The sequence below is a fragment of the Furipterus horrens genome, unplaced genomic scaffold, assembly GCF_987537825.1.
Source record: "Furipterus horrens unplaced genomic scaffold, mFurHor1.1.pri manual_scaffold_12, whole genome shotgun sequence".
Lineage (NCBI taxonomy): Eukaryota > Metazoa > Chordata > Mammalia > Chiroptera > Furipteridae > Furipterus > Furipterus horrens.
Window position 1 is genome coordinate 32,633,594 of NW_028327182.1, and position 8,553 is coordinate 32,642,146.

At 47.9% G+C, this 8,553-nt stretch overlaps 1 protein-coding gene across 1 annotated transcript; it reads right to left on the reverse strand.

Moving 5' to 3' along the window:
• Nucleotides 1-1,504: 1,504 nt before the first annotated feature.
• LOC149996003 (spermatogenesis-associated protein 31D1-like) lies at nucleotides 1,505-8,205 on the reverse strand. Its single transcript, XM_090258195.1, has 5 exons — nucleotides 8,057-8,205; nucleotides 6,821-7,073; nucleotides 6,004-6,049; nucleotides 5,382-5,442; nucleotides 1,505-5,099 (listed from the first exon to the last, which is right to left on the reverse strand). Exons 1-5 carry the CDS (start codon nucleotides 8,203-8,205, stop codon nucleotides 1,505-1,507), a joined length of 4,104 nt encoding a protein of 1,367 aa, XP_090114321.1.
• Between the last annotated feature and the right edge of the window lie 348 nt (nucleotides 8,206-8,553).

Genomic DNA, 8,553 nt, shown 5'->3' on the forward strand with positions numbered 1-8,553 from the left:
AGAAGATACAAATGTGGTAGTGAGAGAGGCTGTGCTGGACATCTGGTTTTTGTATTTTATTTTTCTTTACCCTCTGGATTCACAAGGCTTGCTAGGAAAACTACCTAAAGTGCTCACTAGGACATTCATTCCACTTTTGTGTTTCAGTGTGTGAAAGTGGAGATGCCATCCCTCCAGACTGCTATAGTAAGGGTATGTTGCAGGTTTGGCAAAAAAAAAAAAAAAAAAAAGCATTCCATGCAGGTCTGTGGTGAGCCCTCAAATATCTGTAACCCCGGTGCATAGTCTAGAGCTCACTTCTGGTTTGTGAGCTGCTGGTGTTCTGGGAGATTATAGCACCACCAAAGTCATGAATAACCGAGGTGGCATCTCCACCCGGACAGGAGAGCTGTACACACTAAGGGCAAGCTCCTGTATATTTCCTTCAAGCACGGATGGAAGGCAGCACCAGCTCCCCTTTCCCAAAGGCAGGGATGCCGTGCAAATACTGCTTTACTTCTCAAGGACAGCCCACGTACTCTGGGTGAGAGGCATCAGTATGCTGTGCGGTGCTCTGCTCAGCCACGGCAGATGGAGCTGGGGTCAGTGTGAGGAAGCCGGGAGCAAGACAGGGTCCCTGTGTGGGGCTGATGAAGCTTATAGACCTTTGTCCACCCACGAGGTCACTCTCCCCCTCTTCATTTGTTCTTACTTCCTCATTCGCTCTAGGGTATCTTGTCCTTACTCTCACCTTTATTTTACCTTGGGAGGTAGGTGGCTGCCTGGTTAACATTCCTACCACTGATAGCTGAGTGATGCTTTTGCTCAGGAAAAGAAATGTCATCAATCCTGCAGCCTGAAGAAATGTCCAGAGATGGGAACCACTTCCCCAAGGTGACCTTCGGTAGATATATGTCAGTGTCAAGGTTAAAATATGCTTCCCCAACACATGAACATGACCCACCAGAAAGATATGGAAGCAGCGTTTGTGCTGTTCCTAGACCCTACCCCAACCAGCCCAAGATCCACTGCAGCAATATCGCCCCAAACACTCCCATTCAGGGTTCACCTACTTGTGGCATTTTCTGATCTTGGACTTCTAAATAATGATTAAGCCACTGTCTCCTCTTCACTAATATTTTCTAAAATAGTCTGTCCTTGACCTTTTCCAGATACAGAAGGCCTGTCTTCCCTGCTCTTCTCAAGGATACAAAACCTTCCCTGAGGGGAAGGTGTGGGCTTCTGCCCATGCTCATTAAGGGTAAGGTACAAGGTAGGAGACAGAGCCCATCTCCTCAAACTTCATCAGGGAGGAAGTAGGCTTTCGGGGAGGGTATGTGATATCTACTTCTCTACAAGTGCTCCAGGGACTGGTCACTTTGGAAGCCAAAGGAAGCAATCAGTAGGAGTCGAACGAACTCCTTCTTTTCTTTAAGCACAAGCCTGGAGATACCCCAAACCCATGTCCCCGACACAGTACAGAGGAAAGATAGCACTATTAGCAGGGAAACATTTATTAGACAAATCAGTATTCTCCATAAGGAAGGAATTGCCTGGAAATTACAGAATAGGATTTTCTGTCTAAATCACAGGCACAGATCTCTACACACAAGTGCCTTCTGCAGTGGTGAGAGCAGCAGGAGGTAGTGTGAGGCCTGCAGGTGGGGCGCAGATGGATCACAATCCCCCTGGAGGGCACAGATTGGGGCTGCTTCTGATGAAATTGATGGTCTTTTAATGCCCCAACTTTCTGGGGGTGTCTGTCCTCATCTCTGCTCATAGAGCTCTGGCCAGGAAAGATGGCTGTTTGGCGGGAGGACTTACAGGAGGGGGCCCTGGAGTGGACAGGCTGCGCCTGGGCCCGCACTGCTGCCTTCTGCTGATCTGTCCCCAACTTCACTGCTGAGGGAAGGGGCTCTTGAGGGCAGGCGGTAGCTCCTGTGGGCTGATGTCCCACTTTCTCCTCGGGGAACTTCCCGAGTTCTAAAATGGCTCTCTTTGCGTCCATCATCCCAGTAAAGGTTGCTCTCCTTCTAATTGGGCCTCTGCTCTGCACAGATGCTATGCAGCTGCCCTTTACCTGGGGGTCTTCTTGCTTTGTGCTTTTCACCTCAGGATTATGCCATTTAAAAAATCCTTGGATTTTATTTATGAAATTAGTATCAGGAAGAGATTGTCTCTTCTGTGATAGGGTCTGGGAAGACTTGCTCACAACCATCTTCTGAGTAGAATCTCTCACTCTTCCAGGTTGGGATGCTACCAACCCTGCATCCCCTGCACCAAGCTCTTCTGATTTGGGGCTTGTGGGACTCCCTTTCTTTGTAGCTGGTGGGAAATTCTTATTCTGGCACAACTTTAAGATGTGCTTAGGGACCCAAGGCTCCTGCTGCTGCTCCATACTGGCTCTTCTCTTCTCTAAATGGACATGCAGCACCTGGGAAACTCCCATGTCCAGCCTGGGGACACTCTGAGCATGAGGCAGGGAGGCTTTGTTAGTCTCATGGGACACGTCAGTGGGTTTGCCTTGGGCCTGTCTATTCTTTCTCATCTCCAGCTTAAACTCTAACTCATCAGTGAGTTGCTTGTTTAAGTCTGAAGATATAGGATCTTGGGGAGCTGGTGTTTTTGGTGGGGGCACTTTAGTAGTCACCGTGGTTGTTTCTTTGCTCTCATTAACATTTATTCTTCGGGAGATTCCCGGCTTGTTGGTTGTGAAGGTGTCACTGGTTTTGTATTGAACACCATTCAGCTCCTCAGCCTTGACTATCTCCCTGGACACGGTGGGCATGGAAGCAGGTTCGGCTATCTCCTCCGTGCTTTTGCCCAGTTTCATTTCTGCTCTGCCACTGGGATTCACACTCTTACCCTCTGGCTCATGGCTGGCCCCGGCTTGCCTTGCAGGCAGCTTTGGCGGGTGAGTGTTGTCTATTGGAAAATGTCTCTGCCTTGCTTTGCCAGTGATGTTGTTTGTGACAGGCAGAACATTTTGTCTGGCTCCGCAAATTTTCTGATCCTCCTCTACAACCTCGTGTTTGTTATCAGAGGGTGATTGTTTCAGGGTCTCCTGTCCTTCCTTGCCCACAAGTGAGGGGGCAGGGGGAGGAGTATTCAGGACAGTGGCTGTTTCTGTTCTCTTTCCTACTCCATGAAGGATTCTAGGACTTCCTCTCATGGGCGTGAAGCCCCGAGATTTGGAGTTCATCTTCAAAATCCAGTTGGTTGAGGAGGAGGAGTGGGAATCATATGAGGAATGGGATGAAGTATCTCTCAGTTTAAAGCTTTCCATGGATTCAAGGACCTTGGCAGGAAGGCCCTGTAATGTCTCTTCATGAAACTTGGTAATATGAGCTTCCAGCAACTGCTGTGCTCCGGGCACCAGGAAGGAAAGCTCTTGGGATGTGTCCACACAGTAGTCCCTGCCCACTGGTGGTGGCAGACTCCTCTGTTCTATTTTGATGTGGGACTTTACAGAAGGAGTCTCCTCCATAGTGTGCCAGGAACCATGCACAGGCCCAGGGAGCTGACCCTCACTGATATCATCAAGCTTCTTGCTGAGATGTAGTTTCAAATCATTTTTCAGTTGTCTTGGACTTTCACTCTTCCCTGACACCACTGAATTTTCTTCTGATGGACTCATCATGGCTAGGCCTTTCTCAGAGCCATACCCTACATCCTTACCTGAGGAGCTGTCTGAGTCACTCAACAGATCTTCTGGATCATTCTTTTGGCTCTGCTCCTCATCTGTCCCCGGCTCCTCTGGCCAAATCATTTCTGAGCCACTCTCACGGAAGCTTCCTGGCTGGCTACTCTGGCCCTTATACTCAGACATCCACGAGAGGCCATAACTGTTCTTTGACTCACAGCTGTCTGAGCACTTCTTTGGTCTCATCAGTGACAGAGACTCGTGGATCCTGCGGGGCAGGCCCCACCTGCGGTGGATGATCTTCATTTTAAGGTGTTTCTTAAGTTTCTGTTGAAGTTCACTGTTGAGTGGAAACTCTCCAGGATCAATGGAAACTGAAATATAGTTCTCAGAGGGCTGGCAAGAAGGACAGGTGGGAGCTGGAGCATGGAAGGCTTCTGTAGACTTTTGAACCACAGAGGGTAAGCCCAACAACCTTTCCTGTGTCTTCTGCAACACATTCCATTCTAGGTGTTGAATTTCAGATGAGGTGATGTGTTCTAATTCATTCTGGGGTCCATGGAATTGCACTCCACAGGCACTATCCTGGGTTATGGGACCGGATGGAGGGACTGGGAGTGGGGGTTGAAGGTGGACCTGTGGTTGGGTCTGAGTGAGAGGTAGGGGCTGGGACTGGAACAGGGTTTGAGACAAGGGTTGAGGTTGGGCCTTAAGCAAGGATGGAGGTAGGAAATAAGGAAGTACTGGAGATTCTTGATCTATAGGGGTATTGGAGACGTTATTAAAAATAAAGATTGAGGGACAGTCACCCAAGGCATGGCCAGCAGAGGGCAAGGACTCGCTGTGCAGAGATGGAAGACCCCAGAAAAGCTTTTGCTTTAAATGGTCCTCCCTGGTCTTAAGATATGAGTACTGCTGTGCCAAATCATGCTCATCAGGGTTGAGAAGCAGGTGGTGTCTAGGACCTATAAGTTTGGCAGCAGCGTCTCCTCCAGGAGAAGTCTTTGTAGAATAGATGTCAGGAGACTCTTTATGGAAATCCTGTTGTGCCAGGTTTGAAGAGAAAGAGTCTTTGGGTTGAGGTAAGGAGCTGTGCACTGGGAATCTGGGTTCCAGAGGAGGAAAAGGCTCTGGAGGCAGAGCTTGGCCTGGTGGTGAGGGTGACAAAACTTTACCCAAGGGAGCCCTTTGGTCAGGAGAGAGAAGAGAGGGGGGTGGTGAGAAAGGCTCAGGCAGAGGGGGTGGGATTAGGTCTCCTGGAGGGACTGCTGAGAAGGCAGAGGACTGAGTGGATGATGATGACTCAGTCACGGGAGCTGTAGAAGCCAGAGGGGACACAGAGGGAGGAGGATCTTCTAGGGCCTCTGAGATCGGCAGCCAATCGAGCTCAGCAGTTGTGTGATTATACACCTCACAGGAGGGGTCTGGACATACATGTTGATGAACACTGATGGTATCATGATGCTGGCCCAGGGGGCTGCAGGAGACAGGAGGTACAAAGCTGCAGCCAGGACCAGCACAGGGAAAGAAGGACCTATTGGCCTGGTGGGGTGGGGCCTCCTGAAACCTGCTGCCCCTTCACATTGCTCCACATCCATGATGTCACGATGTACTCAGCAGCACTCACCCCAAGGCATTCACTCACATTCCCGTTCCCATGGCAACTCCCTCCCATGACTATGGATGGTTACACTGAATCCCTGGAATTGTATAGAACATGCTAAAGAGAGACCAAGAAAAGGGGGGAAAGACTAGTCACCTTTTCAGGACAGAACTTAGCTTCTTATTCTTCTCTTTACCCCTGTGGTAATATCTTGAACCTGGGAAACCAGGAGAGTGGGTTACACATAATAAAGGTAGACACATAGGTATTACACAGGGGTCCCTTAATGGGAGACCATTGGGAGAGTAGACTCTGAAAACCCCAAGAATTAGTATGAAGTCAAATGCTCAATGATACTACTAAGGTCCCCATGTCCACGTTGCTTCATTTATAAAGTACTTTTTATACACATCTCATTGGATGCTCAAAACCACTCTGTGAAGCAGAGAGGTCAATGGTTACAACAAAGAGGAATCTGATCAGCCCGAAGCCAAGGTACCTTCACAGAGTCAGGAGACAGGAGTTCTGACTCTGGACATCTACTGGGCAACACCCATTGCCCCGGTCCGTGATGCTTCCTACCCAAGGACAGCAGAGCAGAGAATCTGAGAAGTCTCAGGTTCTGACTGTCTTTGCATGAGCCTCCCCTCCGAGGGCTCTTTGTTCTGAGAGGGACTGTATCTACCAACTGCCAGAGATCATGGCCCTGGTACTTCATGGAAAAGAGAGAGAGAGAGAGTCACCCTTGGGAGCTTGGGCGGGACAGGCATAACCTTACCTCTCAATGTCCCACCTTTCCTTCTCCTCTTGGCTCTGGTCCGACGCTGAGAACAGAAAGAAAATAATGAGAGGTTGGTACTCACTTCTCTCAATCCTCTCCCTAAGAAACACAGATATTTATTATTCAAGAATAATGTCTCTCTGAGCCAACAAGCTCATTTTAATTAATAGAACTTTTTTGTTTTTTTGTTTGTTTTTTTTTTTGTTTGTTTTTTGTTTTTACCAATATTTAAAGCTTTAAAATGTTTTTAATTTTTCATTCTTTGAAAAGCTCAAGAAAGGCTTTTGTCTGTGAGGGTCACACTGGATAGTCTCAGAGGGCCTCTGCTCAATGCAGGCATATAATCTGAGGCCTACAGTTGCCTCTGTTCCCTCACATAGGACCATGTAACCTGGGATGGAGCCCTGCCTCTCTTCTCAGGGGCTCTGAGAAGCTCAGCACTGCTCTCCTGACCAGCCCAACGCAAAGGCTGGGGGCTCAGTGAACGATGTGACTCATGCTAAAGTGCTGGTTAACTCTGGTGTCCTGCAGAGAAACCAAAGTCTCTAAATAACTCGATCGAGAACTAGGGACTCACTGTGTTTGGAATCTTAGCCAGAAACCTGCCACCACACCCACATGGTGTGTGAGCTTCATGTGGCAACCTGAGTCCTCCCTGGACCCTAACCCTGCCTGGTCCCTTCCCCTGGAAGAGTGATGTTCTAGTCTCTCCTCAGACATCCCATCTTTGGTGTCTCTCTGACTCAAACAAACTCACATAAAAGGGGGAACAACAGTAAAGAATCTCTGTTGGGGCTTGCTCAAGTTTCCTTACCTTTTCAGTGTGTTCACTTTCCCAGTAGGTTGGGGTAGATGGAATTCCCACCGCACAAATGAAGATTAGGAGGAACACCCACAGCACACAGATGTAAGTTAGGCTGCAGGTGTCATCTATAGGTTCTGCGAAGACATACAGATAAATCTCTTGAAGCACATTCAGAAATAGGTCGAGTCCCATTTTCCGAAAGGCAAAGCTGCTCAACGCAACTGAGCTCTGAGAGGGCAGGCTCTTGGCTTTATTGCCACGCCTGCATCACACGGCATTGAGGAGTCACAAAGGGCTTCAGAGGTGGAGAGGGTGCACCTTTAAGAGGGTGTGTCCACAGCCCCCCCGCCCCCAGCCCAGCAGATTCCCTTCCTCTCTCTTAGGCCTCCAGCTCCTTCTGCCCTACTGTGCTATCCTATTCTCCAATTTGTCTTTTAACATATCACCCATTTACCTTAATGAATGTTCTTCTTGTTTCATTGTAACCCAGATATTATCTGGGTCCCCTTTAATGTTTGGAGACCTTGACTTCAGTCTTTCCATGTCCACTACTTTGCAAGTCTGAAATAGTGCCTGGAAATTTTGCTTGTACCTGGACATTTGCTCTCAGGATCATATCTGTCCTCAAATCCAAATTACATCAACCCAGGTACAGAACTTAAAGTTCTTTTAGACTTAGTTTTGTGAATGTTAAATAGCAAACTTTAGTTTTTTCAGTAAGTTATAAATGAACAATGAAGCTTAAAATATCATCCATCCCAGGAATGCATCTCACATAGCTCACATGTATCTCACCCGCAAGTGTTGTAATAAAACCCTCCCCTGAGTGTCTCAGGCAGCCATGGAGGTGGCCAAGGTGGGGCTGGTAGAGTGAGGTCACCATACAACCAACTGAGATGCATCACCGCTCAGAAGTCTGGTCCCAGAGTTCAGACTGCACTGCGCTGTATTGTCTCCAAGGAGGATATTTTAGAAAAGTTCTACTATAACAGTGTGCTACTATTTGAGGCAGCTCATTGGAAACATGTCATTGGCTTAGGATTCTCATACATTTTCAGTTTTCTAGGGACATTCCTCAGTGCTCTCTCTCTCTCTCACTCCCACCCTATTCACTATCTGTGGGCTGGGACACATGGGTGCAGCCATTTTTAGGATCCCCAAAGCTGTCTGGTTTGAATGAAAATGATGTAGCCTCTCAGGGCTGCCAGACCCTCATTTACTTAGTTGCGGACATAACATGCATACCTTGTATTCATGTTGAGTCTCCCTGGGTTCTCACCATCATGGGTCCACTGGAATTCTGTGCCATGGGGCTTCCCAAGTGCTGTATGTGAACAGGTCGGCAAGAATGGGCAGGTTCTCACATCGTGCGCATCCTCTCTGCTCATGCACATCCTCCGTTGTCCCCTTGGACTTCTCTTACAAACTCTAGTTCAAGATAAAATTATAAGAATCTTAAAATGGTGATGATGGAGTATTAAACCACACCTGAGTTGTTACCACACCCTGTGTGATAACACAGATGGTATTCCTGTGACCTGCTCTGTGGCTCGGTTCCCCACCTGGGTTCACATCCTGGTCTTACCACACTTTGTGTGAACTTGAGGGTGATAGTTAATCTCTTAAGAGCTTGATTTTCTTGTTGGTCAAATAGAAATGCACATAGTCATTATTTTCAGCAATTTTATAAAGCATTTTTATCAATGTTCATTATACTACTGCCCAATAGAAATATAAGTCAA

What these genes read in the sequence shown, in the direction of transcription:
- LOC149996003 (XM_090258195.1), bottom strand. Translation starts at nt 8,205, where the DNA reads ATGTGCATGAGCAGAGAGGATGCGCACGATGTGAGAACCTGCCCATTC. An exon ending in AGACTCAACATGAATACAAG is followed by an intron (nt 7,074 to 8,056) that starts GTATGCATGTTA and finishes CGTGTGATGCAG; the next exon opens with GCGTGGCAATAAAGCCAAGA. An exon ending in GAAAGGTGGGACATTGAGAG is followed by an intron (nt 5,443 to 6,003) that starts GTAAGGTTATGC and finishes CTGGTTTCCCAG; the next exon opens with GTTCAAGATATTACCACAGG.